The sequence below is a fragment of the Chionomys nivalis genome, chromosome 10 (assembly GCF_950005125.1).
Source record: "Chionomys nivalis chromosome 10, mChiNiv1.1, whole genome shotgun sequence".
Classification (NCBI taxonomy): Eukaryota; Metazoa; Chordata; class Mammalia; order Rodentia; family Cricetidae; genus Chionomys; species Chionomys nivalis.
In genome coordinates, this window is record NC_080095.1 from 15,585,792 (window position 1) to 15,607,937 (window position 22,146).

The 22,146-nt window shown below is 40.2% G+C and overlaps 1 protein-coding gene across 1 annotated transcript in view; it reads left to right on the forward strand.

Moving 5' to 3' along the window:
* Ppp1r13b (protein phosphatase 1 regulatory subunit 13B) overlaps window positions 1-22,146 on the forward strand; it is an 84,912-nt gene that overhangs the window by 36,846 nt on the left and 25,920 nt on the right. Inside the window, exons 3-4 of the mRNA XM_057782883.1 lie at window positions 7,880-7,999; window positions 11,298-11,374. Coding sequence (XP_057638866.1) covers window positions 7,880-7,999; window positions 11,298-11,374 — 197 coding nt within the window. The remainder of the gene's footprint in view (window positions 1-7,879; window positions 8,000-11,297; window positions 11,375-22,146) is intronic.

Below are 22,146 nucleotides of genomic sequence, written 5' to 3' on the forward strand. Positions count from 1 at the left end.
GGGATCACGCCCGGCAGATTTATCAGTAAACATTAGCCCAAGGCGAACATGCCCCCAATGGGTGGGGCTATATCTCTACATCTCCCCCTTTTGTCTAAATAAGATAGAACTAAACCAAATACAACTATATACAATAATAACAAATAATAAATATAACAAACAATATTGAGAACAAAAGTTTTGTTAAACATTTTATCTCAAGGAGTCTAAATAACATAAAGAGTAACTACAATTATATAATCTTTAACTCCGTCAAAGATCTGAGAAGGGAATAAATATTACTTAACAATCGAGAGATATCCAAAATGTGCAACAATTGACAGAGACAACTGACTACCTGGGCAATCACCCAAAGTCTCGTTTGCAATGTTGAGTCAACCAACTTTGGCTAAGGCCTAACATAACTGGCATACCATTTTTAGAGCTATCCTACCCTGTCTTGGCAGAATAAGACAATCCTGTTTTATCCACTTAGGGATATTCTGTATTTTTGTCAGAAGTTGAGGTATGGGCTTTTCTTAACCCAAAGGCCAGTTCTGCCAAGAAGACAAGCTCCCAGTGGAGTGTCTTTGGTGCTCAACGTTCTCTCGGGAGTAGAGTGGCGTTGCCAGGAGTAATTGTGTCTCGTTGGCACAGAAATTTTAGGTTAGATTAAAGGCCATTTTCTACAGCTCTTTGAAGAGGCTGAAAATCATACTATCTATACTAAATATAATCTCTATGTAACTAAAAGACCTGATTAACTTAAAAATAAATATGACAAACATATAATTCTCAATACCTATCTAATTTGAAGACTAAAAGAATAAACAACTGTGCAATATATGAAGACAATGATCTTCAACTGTAAACAATGTCATAGTATCAGAGGTAGAAATGTACATTGTAATATGGTAGATGTATCAATACAATATAGACAAAGTTATAAGCATACTCATACAAAGGTAGTAACACTCACATTCAATATTCAATATATCAATATGCAAGAAACAGTACCAATACAATTTTCTATAAACAGTAATTCACAAAAACCAATCATCCCATAAAACCAGTTAATCCCCCTTCTTCCTCCTCTTCTTCTTTTTTTTTAAAATTATTTATTTATTTATTATGTATACAGTATACAATATTCTGTCTGTGTGTATGTCTGCAGACCAGAAGAGGGCACCAGACCCCATTGCAGATGGTTGTGAGCCACCATGTGGTTGCCGGGAATTGAACTCAGGACCTTTGGAAGAGCAGGCAATGCTCTTAACCACTGAGCCATGGAGCTTGCGTCCCCCCTGTGCCGGGACAGGGGCAAAATAGCCCCACGTTGGGCGCCAAAATGTGGTGGCATAAATGAATGCAGAAAGATTATAAAAATATATACAGCTTTAATAAGGAAATAGACTTACAGGACCACAGGTTCCCGCGGAGAACAGGAGAAGCAGAGCAAAAAGGGCTGCTGGGATCACGCCCGGCAGATTTATCAGTAAACATTAGCCCAAGGCGAACACGCCCCCAATGGGTGGGGCTATATCCCTACAAGAAAGACCCTGTCCCTTATAGTGAAAGACTTGCTAGCAAGCAGACAGAGAAAATTCTCAAATGTAATGATTGAAGAATGCAGGGAATTCTTCAAAGCTGGGCATGTTGGTGCATGCCTGCATTCTATAATTCTAGCACTCAAGGTGAAGGATCAGGCATTGAAGGTTATGCTCTTCTACATAGTGAGTTTGCAGCCAGGCTAGGCTACATGAAACCCCATCTTTTTTTTAAAAAGGTAAAGATTAAAATAAAGAAGTGATTGAATTTAGAAAGAAGGTCGTAGACCCCCTCATGTGAGGCCCCAGTACCTAGAGAGCTGGAAAGAAGTGCAGATTTTAAATAGGGAACGGCATTATGAAAACAGTGCTCAGAGGGGGAAAAGAAGTGTCTGATAACTGATAACTGAGGAATGGATACTAAGAGAAAGATCAGTTGGACCATATTGGTTTTAGGATGATAAAAAGCTAAATGTTCAAATCGAAATGTTTAAAGAATCCTTAAAAACAATCAAGTATTGTTTGCGGGAGGGTGGTTGAGACAGGGTTTCTCTGTACAGCTCTGGCTGTCCTGGAACTCGCTCTGTAGACCAGACTGGCCTTGAACTCAACAGAGATCTACCTGCTTCTGCCTCCCAAGCACATATTAAAGGGATTAAAGGTGTGTGCTACCACTGCCCAGCCAGGGCAAATATTTTTAAAATTCTGTTTATGGACCTGTATATATAAAAATGCCACTTTTGAAACTAAAAGTATGGTATGAAATTTACTTTTTTAATGTTCAACTTGTACTTGTTTTTTTAATATACTCAATTCTGAGTTAAGCTTGGACTAATAAGCACACATAGATTTCATTTCATCCAAGATAGGACTGTAGCTATCTATACCCTGGGTGTTGGCTAAGTAAGGCAGAGCTTTCCTACTTAACCTACTTAAGTTGTTGAGACAACAACTTCTGTCAGATGTTCAAAAAATAAATTCTCATGTGCAGTGTGCTGTAGCTCATAGGGTTACTTAGAGTAATTTTATTTTAAAAATAATCAATTCTGGACTAGAGTGATGGCCCAATAAAGCACTTAACTTCTTTTAAGTACAGAGGACACAGGTTTGGTTCCCAGCACACATACAATGGCTCACAACCTCTCTCATTCAGGCCTCAGTGGATCCAGTGCCTTCTTTTGGCCTCCAAGGATACCGGGTACATAAGTACTAGTGTACATACCTATAGGCAAAGATTCATACACATCAAATGAATGCATATTTTCAAAAATAAGCAGTTTAAAATAAACTAAAGAGTGGTGTTACCATCTGTAACCTGAGCACTTAGAAGACTGAAGCAGGAGGATCATGGGGGTAAAAGCAGTCTGAACTACAAAGTAACACACTGTGTCAACAACCAAAACAGTTATGATGATGGTAAGAAGAAATAATAATAACAACTATAATATTAAAACAAACTAAAGTACCCAACTTAGGAAGCTAGGAAAAGAAAATCTGAGGCGTTAGATGGGCAGGAATGAAGAAATGTGGGAATCAGTAAAACTAGAAGTTTTATTTCTCTGATAATAAAATAGACAAAGAGATGAATGTTGGAGATTAAGTATGTGAACAGTGAAAAGGAAACATACCCACAACCCAGAAGAGGTTTGACACCAATGCAGTCTATGAACTGGGCAGTGAAGTTGATGTTAGATGAACTATCATCCCACAGAATTTTAGTAAGCACCTGACGCATACTGGGTACAGCCTTATTCTTTGAAGGGGACTATTAGTCAGAGCCAAGATTCACATTCCCATGGAACCTATATTCTAACAGGAGCCAGATAATAAATTAACTGCTGGGGAGTATATACACTTTGAAAAGAAAATAATAGATTGTGATATTGCTTTTGCTCAAAATGAGTAAAGCAAAAGGAAACATGAACATAAAATAAGGCTGAGTTTAGATTGTTCTTACCCTCCAAAGATGTTGTTAAGGGTGATCGGGATGGGGGACAGCTCCACACTGTTACTTTCAGTCTTAGGGAGTCCCATATCTTTTTAAGGAGTTGGATAAAATTGAATCGTTGGCATCAACACAGAAAAGAATTTCTATATCAAACCAAGATGAAATTTATTAAATATACTTTAATACAGATTTTAAGCAGATTTTAAGAGAAAGAACAGTGCTCAGGAAGAAGGCATCCCCTGGAGGTATAAGTGTGGTCTTCTCTGAGAATCATATTTTGTTGTCTTTACAGTAGTCATTTATACGCTTTGTGTGGGTTTTGAATCTATTATCTTGTTTTGTTGCCATTTTGAGACAGGATCTTACACTTTGTAACCCTCCTTGGCCTGGAACTCATATAACTCTTCCTGCTTCTACCTCCTGAGTTTTGGGATTAAAGACATGTGCCACCACACACTGCCAGATGCTATTATCTTAAAAGGGTTGCTAGGAAACCTAAGTGAGATCACTGGCTAGTTCCTGAGGGGCTCCTGACAGGATTACTGTTGATATGGTTAAGCTCTTGGTCACTGCAAGCAGAAGATAGGCCATTTTTAAATGTAACAATGTTAGTAATCTTGAGATTCCCAGAAAATGTCCAGAGAGGAGTAAGACCCTTCCCAGAGTCATTTCAGGTCATAAGCCTGATTGGTTGGCATTTTAATGTAAACTTTATGAAAAGCACCATCTCTGTGTGGACCCTTCATAGCCAATGTTCATTTGCTGTGATTCTTCCTCTTAGCTGGTGAGGGACTTCAGCTAGACTCTGAGGTGGGAAGCTCCTTTCCCTTCCCATGTCCCTGTAATTTTCCCCGACTTTCATACTTTCAGAGAACAAAGCATCCCCATTTGATGATAAGAAAAGTCAAAGAGGAAGAGATGACCACCTATTTTATGAGCAAGTATAAATTCTACACCAAAACTGAACACGAGTGCAAGCAGAGTGTAGGCTAATCTTAGCTTGAGTGTATTGAGGCAGAGTCTCACAAGCCCAGGTAGGCTTCAGACTCCCCGCGTAGCAGAGAATGACCTTGAATTTTGTTTGTTTGTTTGTTTGTTTGTTTGAAACAAGGTCTCTTCTCACACCTCTGGCTGTCCTGCGCTCTGCAAATCAGGCTGACCTCACACTCAGAGGTCTTCCTGCCTCTGCCTCCCAAGTGCAGGGATTAAAGACATGCACCACCATGCCTAGCTATGGGGCTATTATTCAAACCACCACAGACAGAAAAATCAGTACACAAAAGTATGAGGTTTCCCAAACTGTATATATATAAGGAAGTAGGGCTTTAGGCAAAACTTTTGAAAAAAGATCTTAACAAATTGCTGATAAAATACATGTGGGAGCAAAGGGTCAAGAAATGTAAGATGGTTTTTTTGAAACTCAGCTTTGTGATGAGAATTGAATTACTAGGTTTGCTGTCCTACTATACAGTACTAATAATAGTTGAATGATCTTGGGACGATTGATTATTCAAGTAGGAAAAAATAAAGTCAGGGGGCTGGAGAGATGGCTCAGAGGTTGAGAGCATTGCCTGCTCTTCCAAAGGTCCTGAGTTCAATTCCCAGCAACCACATGGTTGGTTCACAACCATCTGTAATGGGGTCTGGTGCCCGCTTCTGGCCTTCAAGCATACACACAGAGAGAATATTGTATACATAATAAATAAATAAATAAATAAATAAATAAATAAGTCGGATCTTTATTCCATATATAGAAATAAATCCACTAAGATCAATATTTTTAAATGCTTTAAAAATTTTAGAACATACGAGAATCTGTTTTTTATCTTGTAAAAGAGAATGAATTATTGTATACAAACCTCAAAACTAGCCAGACACAGTGGTACATACTTATAGCCCTAGCTTACTCAGACCAAGGCAGGGGATGAGGGATGGGGACCTCTCTTGAGCCTGTAAATTCAAGACTAGTTTGAACAACATGGGGAGATTCTATCTCAAAAAAGAAAACAAAACAAAAAAGTATGACCTAAAATTGGAAAAGACTTATAGGTACTTACATGTTTTTTTTTTGTTTGTTTGTTTTTTGTTTTGTTTTTTGGTTTTTCGAGACAGGGTTTCTCTGTAGCTTTGGTGCCTGTCCTGGAACTAGCTCTTGTAGACCAGGCTGGCCTCGAACTCCCAGAGATCCGCCTGCCTCTGCCTCCCGAGTGCTGGGATTAAACATGTTTTTTTTAAAAAAAAAAATTTGTTTTCATTTTTCAAGGCAAGGTTTTTTTGTGTAACCTTATTCTGGAACTCACTCTGTAGACCAGGCTGGCCTCAAACTTAGAGATCCACCTGTCTCTGCCTCCCAAATTTTGGGATAGATCATGCACCACTACGCCCAGCTATTTTTTTAATTCTTAATTCTATGTATTTGTATGTCTGTATATGTGTTTGTATACATAAGTGCAGTACCCAGTGAGGCCAGAAGATGGCTCATGACTCTCTGGAACTGGAATTAGAGGCAGTTGTAAGCAACCCAACTGGGAACCAAACTCTAGTTAAAAAAAGATACCAACAAAATTAAGAGTCGGTTGTCAGTACACATAATCATCCTAGAACTAGTGACCTGAATATCAAGAACTTCAGAGCCAGTTATGGTGGTGCATACCTATAATCCCAGCCCTAGAAATGCAGAGATGGCAGGAAGGCAGATATAGGAAGATTGATGTAGGTTTAAGACCATCCTGATCTACACAGTGGTGGGCCATCCAGGGCAGTTTGTTCCAATAGAAAGAAAACAATGAGACCCTGTTTCAAACAGACAAAAAACAAAACAAAACAAAACAAAACAGAAAAATGGACAGATCCTGGTAAAATAGTTTGTGTTTGTGATCATGGTGGTGGACACAGGTCCCTGGCTCACTGGCTTAATAACCTAGCCTATTGGGCAAGCTCTAGACCAGGGAGAAACCTTATCTCATCATCATCATCATCATCATCATCATAGAGACCCTATCTCATAATAACAACAACAACAACAAACAACAAAAATAATACATCCAGTGCACAGAGAATGACACTCAAGACTGTGCTCTGGGCTGCACACATGTATGCACACAGGCACAGTAGTATTCTAGCATATGTGAGTCTCTAGGTTCAGTTTCCAGCAGAGCAGAAATAATAATCTAAGCACTTAGAAGGCAGAGGCAGGTGGATTTTGGGGGGACCAGGGGTTGGTATTTTGAGACAAGGTTTCATTGTATAGCCTTGGCTGTCCTGGAACTTGATCTATAGACCAGACTGGTCTTGAACTTATAGAGATCAACCTGTCTCCTGCCTCCTGAGTGCTGCCATTAAAGGTGTGCACTGCCATCACCACCAACAACACTCAAGTTGAGGGAGGCTGATTTACATAGTGAATTTTTAGGCCAGTCAAAGGTACATGGTGAGATTTGTCTCTTAAGTAAGTAAATAGATAAATAAAAATTTAAAATCCAAAGATCCAAAAATGTATATTTATTCTTTGTTTTTTAGGAAGTAAGTGTTCATTGCTTCTGTTATTGTTTCCTTTTTAGTTGTCTCAGAAGTACCTGAAATAGCACTTCTATTACCATTATAGAATTCTAATACTATTATAGAGAAGGGAAGTAGAACACATTATAAACAGGAAAATGTAACAGCAATGTTATTGTTCTTTACCAGTCAAGGGATTAATAAAAGAACATTCTGTTAATAAGATTTACTTCTTTAAAAAGTATTTGAGTGGCTGGAAAGATGGCTTAGCAGTTAAGAGTACTTACTGGCTGCTCTTCAAGAGGAGCCAGTTCAATTCCCAGCACCCACATGGTGTATCACAACTGCCAGTAAATTCAGTTCCAGATCTGATGCCCTCTTCTGGCCTCTGAGGGCATGCACATATGTGGTACACAGACATACATGCAAGCAAAACACTTAGAATAAAATAAATCAATCTAATATTCTAAAAAGTATTTGAAATAGAATTTAAACTGCCAGCACTTACAGAGATCAACACTTAATAATAATTTGGCTGCCTCTGCAGGAACTATAGTGAACCTTTGGACATCTATAGCCATGTGTAGTATTTTAATAAATAAAATAATGTAGCTAGTTTGTTTCATTTCTTCAAAGGATGCAAGGTATACTGCTTTGTAATAAGTAACTAAATTTAAAGACATGTTTTCATTGTTCCCTATTGGACACTGGAAATTTACTTTGACATGTAGTACTGTGTTTGTATGTTGCCTTATTGTTTTTGATTTCTCATTCATTTTACTTTTGTTCATTAACACAAAATATGGTGCTTGTAGTGTTCTTGGATTCTAGTATGTGTGTTTGTGCATTCCTGCTTTGACTAGTGTCCTTGTATTGTTTCTGGACTAAACTGTAGTCTTTCTCCTAGAACGCCCCATCCCCTATGACCATATGATGTACGAGCACCTGCAGAAGTGGGGACCTCGCAGGGAAGAAGTGAAATTTTTTCTTCGACACGAGGACTCTCCAGCTGAGAGCAGTGAACAAGGTAGATAAATGTTTTCTTCATTCGCGTATTAACTTTTATCATACTAGTTAATTTTATAAAAATTATTCACACATTTTCTTCCTTCACTCAAAATTGCCAGGAGAGAGAATGTATATTTAATGTGCCTTTGACCTCTACAATTGCAGATATGAGTATGTTACAACCCATAGGCACAGGCTCTTGCTTTCTTTCAGGATACCAAGTTGGTAAGATAATGCATTCAGATACGATAATGTGTAAACATGCAATGTGTGAAGAGATTAATTCTAGTAAAAATCAAAAATTTAAAATAAAACCTTGAAATAATAAGGGAAAAGGCTATGAGAAAAAATTCTGATTTTAGAGTGGAACAAGCCTTTCTCAGTGTAACATCATACTACCAAAGACAAGACCAGTAAGTATGCTATTTAAAACAAAAACAAAGCCAGGCATGATGGTACACACCTTTAATCTCAGCATTCAGGAGGCAGAGACAGATAGATCTCTGAGCTCCAAGCCAGTCAATGCTACGTAGTGAGTTCCAGTTTTAAAAATAAACAAGAAAAAAGAAAGAAAAAGAAGACCTGAAGCATCCTGACTACATGGATAACTCACATGGTGGGTATATTTTTATTTCCATGTAAGAAGTCTTAGAATTTTATAAGAAAAAAGTGTTTGGTATAAAAGCAAAGAGACCCTGTCTCAATATAAATAAATATATACATACATACAAACATATATACATAAATAAAAGCATAAAACTGGGCCAGAAAGAAATGGTTTTTACCAGTTAAGAGCACTGGCTGTTCTTGCAGGGAACCTGAGTTTGATTCTGAGCACCCAGATAGTGGTTTTGGTTTATAAGTTCAAGGGGATCTGATGACGCCTTCTGACCTCCTTAGGCATGAAGCACATATAGAACATCCATGCAGGCAAAACACACATTAAATGAATAAATCTTAAATACAAAAGCACAAAGCCTTTTAACCCATCAGTTCTTGTAGAAGGTCTCCATTCAATCTGTTACTGCACCTGTACAAAATAAGGTGCCCACAGTGTGGCTCATTAGCTCCTGCTGATGGGAGCACTATAAGTGCTCGTAAAGAAGTGGGACCGTGAAATACAGGATATCTGTGTGGTGGAGGGCTCTGCAGCTCTAAATACAGAAGAAATTCTGTGCCCTGGCCTAGAAATGTGTCCAGTAGAGGAAGCTGGTTACCTAGCAGTGTCCATACCATACAACTGCCTTTGGTGTGACTCAGACAAGAGTGACTGCATTAATACAAATGGTTTCTGTGTGTGAAACAGCTTTGGAAGGACTTGTGAAAAGCTGGGCATGTTAGCCTGGGCAGAAGGGAACAGGCAGGGGGTGTTGTTAATTGTAGACCTGTAGCAGGCCTTCTTTTGGGCCACCAACCAGCTCCCAGATCCTGACACAGACACTTTTTATTAATCATGAATGCTCACTCTTATCTTATGCTTTTCCCACTAGCTCTTATAACTTAATTTAACCTGTTTCTCTTTATCTGCCTTTTGCCTAGGGACTTCTTAGCTTTCTTTTTTGTGTATTTTTCAAGACAGAGTTTCTCTGTGTGATTCTAGCTGTCCTTGGCCTCACTTTGTAGACTAGACTGGCCTTAAATTTACAGAGATCCACCTGCCTCTGCCTCTGAGTGTTGAATTAAAGGTGTGCACCACCATACCTGGCAGTAAAGAAAATTTATTTTATTTTATGTATAAGGGAAGTGTTTTTCCAGCATGTCTGTCTGTGCACCACTTATGTGCCTGGTGCCTTCATGTGTGAGTGTGCACCACATACATGCCTGGTGCTCTCAGAACCAGAAAGGTGTCAGATCCCTTAGTACCTGTAGTTACAAAAGGTTGTGAGTCACCATGAGGGTACTGGGGAATTGAACCCTGGCCTTCTAAAAGAGCAGCCAGTGCTCATAACCACAGAGCCATCTCTCCAGCCCCTAGTTAAAACACTTTGAAAGCTAGTCAATTTCATGCTTGATTATAAATTTCATGTTTGAGATAGATTATGGTGTGTGTGTGTGTGTGTTAGTGTGAGTGAGAGAGAGAGAGAGAATTAACATACAAGCAGCAACATATGAAAAGACTGATTGCGCACTGCACTGGGCGGAGGTGGTGCACACCTTTAATCCCAGAACTCAGGAGGCAGAGGCAGGCGGATCTCTGTGAGTTTGAGGCCAACTTGGTCTACAGAGCAAGTTCCAGGACAGCTAGAGTTACACAGAGAAAGAAAGCCTGTCTCAAAAAACAAAATCAAACAAACAAAAAACTGATTGGAAAACATTCTTAACTGTACTAAGTCTTTGGTATTTTACATTTATGCTCAATAAATACGCAAATAAGTGAAAAAGTTGAAGGGTTGGTAATTATATTCGTTAATTTTTTTTTCATTTCTGTGGGGGAAAATAAACAGATGAGAGCCAAAGAGATGGCTCAGCAGTGCTTGTTCCTCTTCCAGAGGACCTGAGTTCAGTTCCCAGCGTGAATATCAGGTGGCTCACAACTACTAGAAATTCCAGCTCCAGGGGATCAGATACCCTCTTCTGGCCTCTGTGAGTGTGTGTGCGTGCACACGTGCACACATACACACACAAATAAAAAATTAAAAGACAAAGATCTTTTGAGAGCTAGAAAGACACCTTAGTGGTTAACAGCACATACTGCTTTTACAGAAGCCCTGAGTTCAGTTCCTAGCACCCAGCTAACAACAGTGTGTAACTCCAGTTCCAGGGCATCCAGTGCCCTCTTAGGGCCTCTCTGAGTACTGCCCTTATGTGCATAAACCCACACACAGACACATATATACACAACTAAAAATAAAGAGTTGGGTGTGATGACACATACAGGAGGATCTCTGTGAGTCTGCAAGCAAGTTCCTAGCTCAATAGCAAAACCTTGTCTCAAAAACAATAATAATGATGATAATAATAAAGTTTTTTAAAAACTGGAAATAATTAAGTTCAGTACTCATGTATGAAAAATATAAAAAAAATTAGGAAAAAAATAGCTGGCAAAGTTTCCTTTGATTTACAGTTTAAATAGATGTGGTCGGAAGACTGCTCTGCCTGGCTGTGATGGCAGGACACAGAACATGAACTCTCTACCTCTTTTTATGCAGACCAGAACCCAAGCCCATGGCCCAGTGGTACACGCATTTAGGGTGGGCCTTCCCACCTTTTTGGAAGCCCCCTTCATAGGCACACATGGGTATTTTCAAGGTGTTCCTAAATCCAGTTAAGAGTTTGGATGAGCTATCTCAGTAAGCTTGATCTTCTCATCTCTTTAGGTGGCCGTCAGACTCAAGAGCAGAGAACTCAAAGAAATGTAATAAATGTACCTGGAGAAAAACGCACAGAAAATGGGGTAAGTCATGTGAACTAAATTTGTTGCCTGAGATTTCTGTTCTGCCCAGTCCCACAGTTCAGTCCCAAAGAAACACAGAGGTCTACATTAATTATAAACTGATTGCCCTATTAGCTTAGGCTTATTATTAACTAATTCTTACATCTTAAATTAGCCCAGTATTATTGTCTATTTTAGCCACGTGGCTTGATACCTTTTATCAGCAATGCATTCTCTTCTTGCTTCTTCTGCATCTGAGTCACAAATGCAGACAGTGCCTTTCCTCTTCCCAGAATTCTCCTGTTCTCATCGCCCCACCTCTACTTCCTGCCTGACTACTGGCCGATCGGCGTTTTATTAAAATACAACTAATAAATCTTTACAGGGTACGAGATCATTGTCCCACAGCATAAATTGATTTTTTTTTGGTATGATAGAGTACTTGTCACATACAGGTGTACTTGTATTAGTGAGCATGTGTAAGCATGTGTACCTGAGTCTGTGAGTCTGCAGAGCAGTGGTTCTCAACCCATGGGTCTCATATAGATTCTTACATTATGATTCATAACAGTAGCAAAATTATAGTTATGTTGGGGGTCACCATAAAATGAGGAACTGTATTAAAGGTCGCAGCACTAAGAAAGTTGAGAACCCCTGTTGTAGAGGCTAGAGGACAACTGCAGTATTGTCTCCCAGGACCTGTCTACCTTGTTGTTTTAACCTGGGATCTAACTGGCCTGTAACTTTCCAAGTATGCTGGGCTATCTGGTCAGTAAGCACAGAAGTCCACCTTCCCAGTACTGAAACAAAGAATTGCCCAGACAGGCTGGTTTTATTTCTTCAGTGTTGATGTTCTGACCACTCTGTCAGGATTGAATAACAAAGTTGTTGGAAGGTATGCATGTCTGATCAGTTGCTGTAAGAGAAATTCCTTTAGCGTTCTGTGTAGCATTGGAGTTAGGTTACATGCTATGGTCAAGGGAACATGGAAGGCTTCCTTTTTAGGAATGCTGCATACTGGAAAGGACAAGTAGATAGGGAAATTTTTAACCTGGTCTTTTTTTCCTTTTGAAATTTTAGTAATGACTTTCCAAATAATTATAAGACTAGCAGATTAGTTTAGTTCTTTCCTACTCTGCAACTAATTAGACATTTCACCTTGGGCAAGTGTTTGATCTAGTTAGATGCTGGTAAGAGTGTGGGGTCTGGAGGGAGAGGCTGTATACTGGCTGCATGACTTGCACACTGGCTACATCTGCCTCTTAACTTCCCAGCTTATTAATGATCTACTGCTTTTGTTTTACCTCTGTGAATGTACAGGTTAAGGATCGCTTATTCAAAGTTTTTCAGATTAGAAATACTACACAAGTGTCATTGGTTGACTATCTCTAATTCAAAAGTAAGATTAGAACCCAAAAATGTTGGATTTTGAACTTTTGGATAAGGGAGACCTAATATGAATTGCCATTGCCACCTCTTCCTCTTCTGAAGACTTATTTTTATCTTATGAATGCAAGTGATTTGTCTGCATATAGGCATGTATGTATACCATGTCTGTGACTAATGCCCATGGAGGCCAGAAGAGGTCTTTGGATCCCCTAAAACTAAAGTTTTAGACAATTGATAGCTGTTGTGCTGGGATCTAAATCCAGGTCCTGTGAAAGAGCAGCAAATGCTTTTAATTGATGAGTCATTTCTCCAGCCCCAAATCTCTGCTTCTTTGACCTTCTTTGAATCACATGACCTCCATCTTTGTAAAAGAAAGATACTAACCTACCCCTTCTTTTATCTCCCCTCTTTTTAAATATTAAACAGCATATACCTTATTTTGTCAAGGTTGACGAAATTCATATACTTTTATCTAGTTCTAATTACTGTTTTATACTTTGTCTACAGAGTGTTCAGTATTGTAATTCAGTTTTCACAGGGATTTCCCAGCATGTATGAGGTTCTGGATTCCATGTCCACTGCCTCACGAACCAAGAATAGTGGTATATGCCTGTAACTTCAACACTGGGGAGGTGAAGACAGGAGGGTCATTAGTTCAGGGTCATCCTTGACTATATAAAGAGTTCAAGGCCATCTAGGATAGACAACACTCTGTCTTGAGAGAGAGAGAGAGAGAGAGAGAGAGAGAGAGAGAGAGAGAGAGAGAGAGAGAGAGTGTTTGCCAGGTGGTGGTGGCACATGCCTTTAATCCCAGCACTTGGGAGGCAAAGGTAGATGGATCTTTGATGGATATCTGTTAGTTTAAGGTCACTCTGATCTACAGAGTGAGTTCCAGGACAGCCAGGACTTTTACATAGAGAAACCCTGTCGTGAAAAACTAAAGAGATAGATAGATAGATAGATAGATAGATAGATAGATAGATAGATAGATAGATAGATAGATAGATAGATAGATAGATAGATAGATAGAAAGAAGCCAGGCATGGTGGTACACAAGGCATTGAGAGGCAGAAAAGATGTATCTCTGTGAGTTTGAGGTTAGTATGGTCTGCATATAGAGAATCTGCCTGAGACACAGGGGAGGGAGGGAAGGAAGGAGAAAGAAGGGATGGAGACAGAGTTGATAATAGTTAATAATAGTACTCATAAGTTTTATAGATAGTAACCATGGAGCCTGTCTTAGTTGCTTTTCTGTTACTGTGAAGAGACACCATAATGAAAGCAACTTATAAAGAAAGTATTTAAATTAAGACTTGCTTATAGTTTCAGAGGTTAAATCCATCACCACCATGGTAGGGAGCATGACAGCAGGCAGACAGGCATGGCGCTAGAGCATTAGCTAAGAGCTTGCATCCTGATCCAAAATTGGAGGCAGAGAAATTGAGACTGGGCCTGGCAATGACTTTTGAAACCTCAAAGCCCACCTCCAGTGATGTGCCTTCATTAATAAGGGCACACCTCCTCCAACAAGACCACACCTAATCCATCCCAAAGTATTTACCAGGGATCAAGCATTCAGATAAATTGGCCACCACAGAGACATATGGATCATAATATCTAGATGATCTTACTAAAAAGCATGTGTGTGCGCGTGTGTGTGTGTTGCATGCACAGAAGTATTTTTTGTAACTACAAGTCAGAAGACAGCCTTAGGTGTTGTAGACAGAAGTTTCTAAATTTCTGTCCTGCCCAGATCTGTAGCTGTTCCATCCTAAAGAAACATACAGAGGTTTATATTAATTATAAACTGTTTGGCCTATTAGCTCAGGCGTATTATTAAGTAGCTCTTACAACTTAAATTAACCCATAATTCTTGTCTATGTTTAACCATGTGGCTTTGTACCTTTTCTCAGTAAGGCATTCTTATCTTGCTTCCTCAACGTCTGGTTGGTTCCTCTTCCCAGAATTCTCCTAGTCTGGTTATTCCGCCTATACTTTCTGCCTGGCTAGTCTCTGCCCCCTTTCCCTTTGTAGGAACCATGGGATTACAGCTAGCTCTGCATAGGTAGTTTATGTGACTTCTGAGGATTCAAACTCAGGTCCTCACACTTTATTTTATATTTTTGTATGTGTTCATGTATGTGCTACAATAAACATGTGGATGCCAGAGGATAACTTGGGGAGTCAGTTTCTCTGCTTCCACCATGTGGGTTTCAGGGATTGAACTCAGGTTGTCAGGCTTGGTGTCAAGCATTCTTATCTGTTGAGATATCTGAATAGCCCCAAAAATCCTTTTGAGTTCTAAGATTTCCCATTACCTGAACTGCAGGCGTGGTGACATAAATACGTTGAGTAGAGGTATAGTAAAGCTGAGGAGGATGAACGATAGATGAATGCTCAGCAATATTCTTATGTATTGTAAAGGAAGAAGGCTAGTTTTGATAGGTCTTTGATCTTTTTTCTTCCTTGATAAAATTGTTAATGTTAAGAGCAACAAAATTTAGACCTGAGACTAAAATTTAAAGTGTGTTTATGGGGCTGGAGAGATGACTCAGTAGAGGAAAGCACAGTCTTTTCCTTCAGATGACCTGGATTCAGTTCCCAGCACCCACATGGAGGGTTACAACCAGCTGTAACTCCAGTTCCAGGGGATCTGACACCCCCTTATGACCTCTGAGGTAACTACATTCATGTGGTACACAGACGTAGAGGCAGACAAAACACTCAGACACATCAAATAAACCTTTTTTTAAAGTATGTTTTTACCTTCTATAAGAGCTTGTAATTAGAGGGAGCCTGAGATCCAGTCTAGAGGACCAGCTGCCAACAGCATCACATCAAAGATGTTTTAGTATCTTTTATAGCATACACACCTGGCATTTAATCCTCTAATGCATTGCCTTGTAAAGCACTTTATTGTCTCCAAAGCACTTTTACGTGCATTTTAAAATTAACAAGATGTTAAAAATATTTTCCCTATTACTTCTGTGTCTGTCCTGGATAGAACAGTTGCATAGTAAATGTTCTGCCTTGTGAGCTGGAACCAGAAAAGCATATCAAGCAGCATTGTGAGGGATACGACAGGATGCCAAACTGATGTGAGTCATGCCCATTAGCAGCTGCTCAAGCAAGGGCTGAGGAGGTTCTGTTCTCTACAAACTATGGGTCAACGAGACAGTCTGGTTTAGGCGGAGCTTGACTTCTGTAAAGACACTTGGCTGACTCTGTGTGGAATTCCAAAGATCTTAGGTTCTTTGATTCTTTGATTCAGTAGAAGTGCTCACTGAGATGTTTACTGTTTTGAAAGGACACAGTCCATCAAAAAAATGTTCTTTGGTAGAGTCCTGGAAGCCTTTGTCTTGTCTACTCAGCCAGCCTTGTCAAGAACACCAGCTCCTGCTTTATTGATATATGTCCAGCATGCTGCCAAGGCCAGTAGATTCCACCTCATTTCTTCTAAATGTTACAGGTTTAACTCATATTTAGGTCTACTATGGTCTATTTTGAGTTGATTTTGTGTGTGTTATAAAGTAGAAATCCAAATTCATTTTTTGCAAACAGACACACATAGACACACACACACCTACACACCTACCTCCAGTTCTTCCAGCACCATTTGATAAAAACACTAGCCTTTCACCAGCTAACTTGTCCTGATGCTTTTGATCACTTGAATACAAATGTTAAGACTGACTTTTGGAAGTAACTACTAATGTGGTCTCTCAATCTTCACTTTTCACGTGGTACCATGGACTCAGCTATGTTTGTCAAATAAACAGTTACCTAGAAAAAAATTCTAGATTTTAGCTACTGTAGCAGGGATGTGGAGGGCAGGGGCAGGCCAGGATTTACCTGCTTCTAAAAAGCTTTTGTTTAGTCTGCCTTGTGTAGAAGCCTGTTATTTCATCCCCTTGCCAGCAGTTCATGTCACAAGTCCCTGTAACAACTCTGTGATGTGACTGGGATGCCCATCCAAGGTCACTTCTGTCTCATGCTTGTCTCAGATGCCATATTGTCCCTTGCTGTTTCTGCACAGGTGCTGTATGCTCCTCTTAGACCTGCTTTGTGTTGTGTGTTATAGGAAATCAGAAATCTCTTTCATTTAGTGGTATTTGAGATTTAAAGAATCTAGGAATAAATAATCCTCAGTTTATGAGTGACTGTATAAATTTATTTTGACTTTGTCAGACTCACTGATTCTGAGAATTAACATCTATATATAATACTAGAAAGTTCTCTACGTATTTTATTATTCTCCTCTTTTCTTTTGGACCTCGATGGGATACCGGTTGTGTTTTGTTCTCCTTTGCTGTGTGTTGTGTTCTGCATCCTTTAATGAGGGACATCTTTCAGCCCTATGTGTTTGATTGCTTAGTATATATCAAGTTGTCTTAATATTTATTAAGAAAAACGGAGACAAAGTCTGGAAAGAAATACTTGAGAATCATACGCTTGATGAATAATTTGTCTACAGAATATATAAAGAACTCTGAAAACTGAATAAAAAATAACCCATTTTCTTTTTTTATTTAAAATTGTCATACAATATTTTGATCATGTTTTCCTCCTCCCCCAACTCCTTCTAGATCATACCCACCCAGCTTTGTTCTTTCTCCCCCCCCCCTCTCTCTTTATCTTTATCTCTCTCTCTCTCTCTCTCTCTCTCTCTCTCTCTCTCTCTCTCTCTCTCAAAACACCCACAAAACAAACAAAAAACAGTAAGACAAAAATTCCACAAGAAAACCCATGGCATTATTTTGTGTTTTCCAACTGCTCCTGGGCATGACCTGCCCTGACGTGTTGTTGATATACCAAGTGAGACTTCATTGGAAAAGACTGATTTTCCCTTTGCTACTAGTGGGTATAAATTACAAATAGCTTCTAAGTTAGGGGGAAAAAAACCCTGTTTTTCAAAATTGGACATACTTCACCAAAGGAGATATGTGAATATCCTGTTAAGTACATGGAATTGTGTTCAGCATCATTAATGTTCAGGAGAATACAAACTAAAATCATTGGAAAACCTGATGCTAAAAGATTGATATAGTAACTTCTGTCGGGGAGAGGAGAGGCAGGAACTCTGATGCATTGGTGGGTGGGAGTGTAAACTCTGTAATCTGCAAAGGAGTTTGGCAGCTTGGAACTTAAATGTCAATCTGCTGTATAAACAGCACCAGAAAAAGAAGCAGATCTCTGTGTAGACTTGTATGTGAATGGCACAGCAGCTGCTAGAGAGCCACATCCAAAATGGGCAACGCCTGAGGGCAGATGGTAGCTTTGTTGTTCTTTCATTGCCAAGGTTTCTGTCTTCTGTTGATTGCTCTCTTTGCTCAGTGAAGCTTTTAAGAATGGCAAAGCATCCATATACATAAAGTAAATTAACAACATTTTAAAATAAACGTTTTATCTTGCATTTAGATGGTTACCATGAGTCCTGTCAATCATGCTCTTGGAAACAATCACTCACCCTGGTACTCTGCTTATGGTTCTCCTTAGAATCAACACAAACTAGTTTTTTTTTTTTAAAGATTTATTTATTTATTATGTATATAGCATTCTGCCTCCATGTATGCCTGAAGGCCAGAAGAGGGCGCCAGATCTCATTACAGGTGATTATGACCCACCATGTGGTTGCTGGGAATTGAACTCAGGACCTCTGGAAGAGCAGTCAGTGCTCTTAACCACTGAGCCATCTCTCCAGCCCCACAAACTAGTTTTTTAAGGCAGGGTCTGTCTAGACCTAGAATTTGCTTTGTAGTCCTGACTGGCTTAAGACTCATAGAGATCTGCGTGCTGGGATTAAAGGTGTATGTCTTTGACTGCTTGACTGACTGACTGACTGACTGACTCTCTCTCTCTCTCATTTTATGCAAATGAGTGCTTTGCATGCATGTATGTCTGTACAACTCATGTGTGCCTGGTGCCTGTGGATTCCAGAAGAGGCATCTGGAACCAGAGTTACAGACAGTTGTGACCTACTATATAGGTGTTGGGAACTGAATCCACGTTTTCTGCAAGAAGAAGTGCTCCGAACTTCTGAGCCATCTCTTCAGCCCCTCTTTTATTTCTTTTTTAATTGTGAGCTATCCATACAGAAAAATGTATAAAATGTGCAGTTTAAAGAATTACTCCAGAGTCTTTTGAGATCGCCTGTCAAGGTTAGAATTTCTTGCTTTATTCTTTTTGGGGGTTTTATTTGTTTGTTTGTTTGGGTTTTTTTTGTTTTTTTGGTTTTTTTTTTTTTGGTTTTTCGAGACAGGGTTTCTCTGTGGTTTTGGAGCCTGTCCTGGAGCTAGCTCTTGTAGACCAGGCTGGTCTCAAACTCACAGAGATCCACCTGCCTCTGCCTCCGAAGTGCTGGGATTAAAGGCGTGCACCACCACCGCCCGGCTTTTTGTTTGTTTTTGAGACAGAGTTTCTCTATAGCTTTGTAGCCTTTTCTGGAACTCACTCTTTAAGACCATGCTGGTCTTGAACTCAGAGATCCACCCATTTCTGCCTCCCGAATACTGGGATTAAAGGCGTGAGCCACCACTGCCTGGCCTTTGCTTCATTATTCTTAAACCAATCTTATGTCGTTTGTTTTATCTTTACAGACACTAAATCAAGATGTTTGGTGAAGGTAATTCCTAAACTTCTGATCGGATTTCACAAGTTGTTTTTAGAGACAGAAATATAAACAAATCATAATTGTGTAAAAATTACAATCAAACATAGAACAAGGAACCGAAGTAAGCTGTGGTTCAGTTAACTGCATCAAAGGCATTGTCAGAGATCACCAGAGAGAGCAGCCAGAGGCGCTGCAGAGATGTGGGGTAAGAAGCAGTAGACTTGGTAGTGGCAGAATTAGAGACTAAAGTGCAGGTACAGCAAGTGTGGGGACAACTAAAGCTCACTGCACTGCAAGCTTAGATTAAATCCTGTTTTGAGACAGGTTTATGTTATTCTAGAGATCTTGATTGGGTTTGTCTTCTCTGCCAGGTAAAGATTAAAAGACAGGGAAAATCCTAAATGCAACAGGTAGTAGCAGACACAGCAGACAGCAGGGGCTGCTAAAGGAAGTAAAGGGCACAGAGAAAAGCAGAGGGAGACTTGGGAAGCTGAAGCCCAGTCTCTCCTTGAGGCCTGGGGATTTTCAGGGTCTCTGAGGGAAGCTGGTAGTTCCACAACTTTGTGGTAAAAACGTCCTGGTCTGGCCCCAAACTTGTAGGACCAATCCATAGACAGAGTCTACGGAAGTTCACTGTCTCTATTATCTAGACTTGACCACCCTCCCTATCTGTCTGCCTGACTCCTAGTCTGTCAGTACAGTTTTCATGCATATAAAATGCCATGGAAAACATGTTTCTGTAATGAGCAGTGTATACATACAGTTGGCACACCAAATATCATGTAGTGCAAGCTGCTGTACTTGCCAGAGAGGAAGCAGCACCTCAGAGGGGGTGGCTGGTGGATGTAAGATGCAGGGGACTCTTTCTTTCTTTAGAATAGCTTTTTTTTTTTTTTCTGGTTTTTTTTTCGAGACAGGGTTTCTCTTTTCTCTGTAGCTTTGGAGCCTGTCCTGGAACTAGCTCTTGTAGACCAGGCTGGCCTCGAACTCATATTCACCTGCCTCTGCCTCCCGAGTGCTGGGATTAAAGGCGTGCGCCATCACCGCCCGGCTAGAATAGCTTTGGAATGACATTCTTCTCCACCCTGGCAATTTCATCTTGTGGGTAGATGTGTGACTTAAAGGACAAGAAAGGATCTTTAGGATTACAGATGCCAATACAAGAGTAGTCGAAGCAAGAGGTTAGAAGATGTGTCCAGTAAAGCAGAAGTTCTGAAGACCCACACTCTGCCAGAGGCCACTCTGAATTGTCCCAGGTAGAAGGAACGATTGAGTTGAGTAAACTGATGGATGCGTTTTTCCTGCCTGAAGTTCTAATACCAGAATATCACCTTTCTTTTTAGTGGAACTTGTTAGTGTAATGAGGTGATGCTTTTGGGACCTGTATTAGTTATTTCTGTTGCTGTGAAGAATGCCCTTGCAAAAAGCAGCTCAAGAGGAGAAAAGGTTTCCTTTTGGATAGAGTTTATCATTATGGGGGAGACATGACAACAGGCAGGGAAGTTATGGTGGCAGAAGCAGGAGGCTGGCTGATCATATTTCATCACGCACAGGAAGCAGAGAGAAAAGCAGAAAGTGGGTACAAGCTATAAAACCTTAAAGCTTGTATTGTACTTCTTCAAGTGATGTCCCATAACACTTCAAGCAGCACCACAGTCTGGAAACCAAGTTCAAACACAGGAACCTATGGGGACATGTCTCATTTGAGCCACTACAGGGGAGCTTGGGGATGTTTCACCTGACAGTGGGGGTGTGTGGAGACTGGAGAGGAGCTGAGGTCAGCAGAAGTGTGCTACTGGTCTACTTTTAGTACGTTAATACCTACGGAGAACAGCTAAACACATGATAGACACTAAAGCCAGAATATTTTTAGACAAGGTGTTCTTCCCACACTCCCTCCCTCTGTGGTGCATTCATGACTTGGTGTATATAAAGCAAGCATTCTACCAATTGAACTATTCCTCAGCCCCAGAAACAGGATCTTCTTCTTTAGGCTTGGTTTGTTTTTCAAGACAGGGTTTCTCTGTAGCTTTTGAGCCTGACTTGGAACTCCCTCTATAGACCAGGCTGACCTCAAACTCACCTGTCTCTGCCTCTGAAGTGCTGGAATTAAAGGCATGTGCCACCACTGCCTGGCACAGGATCTTGTTCTAAAACTCTCCTCTCTCCATCCTCTGTCTCTTGTCTTTTTTTGTGTGTTTGTTTTTGTTTTTCTTTGTGGTCCTGGCTGTCCTATAACTTGCTCTGGCACATCTCACAGAGATCTGCCTGCCTCTGGCTCCCCGGTGCTGGGATTCAAGTCATGCACCATCACCACCACTTGGCTAGAAACAGGATTTTAACAGCCCGAGGTAGGCCTGAACCTATCCTGATCTTCCTGTCTTGGCTTCCCAAGCATGTGCACCACCATGCTTGACAGAGCAACACGTTTTTTTCTTCCTTGTTTGGTTTGAGAAAAGATAACACAGTGTAGCCCTGACTAGCCTGAAAATCACTATGTAGACCCAGCTAGCCTCATAGTCACAGAGGTCCACCTGCATGTGGTGTATACACACACACACACACACACACACACACACACACACCCCTCCCAAGTGCTGAAGTTAAAGGTGTGAGCCACCCTGTCTGGCTTTGCTTATTCTTGTCATATCCCCAGTCAATTGACTCACTTCCTTTTTCCAACCAGTCTCCCTTTTACTTTTGCGTTTGTTTTGATGACCTAGTGAATTTATTTAAGTTTGGTTACATGAGCACTAATGAGGAGTTATTTCAGGAGCATGGGCTGTTGCCTCAC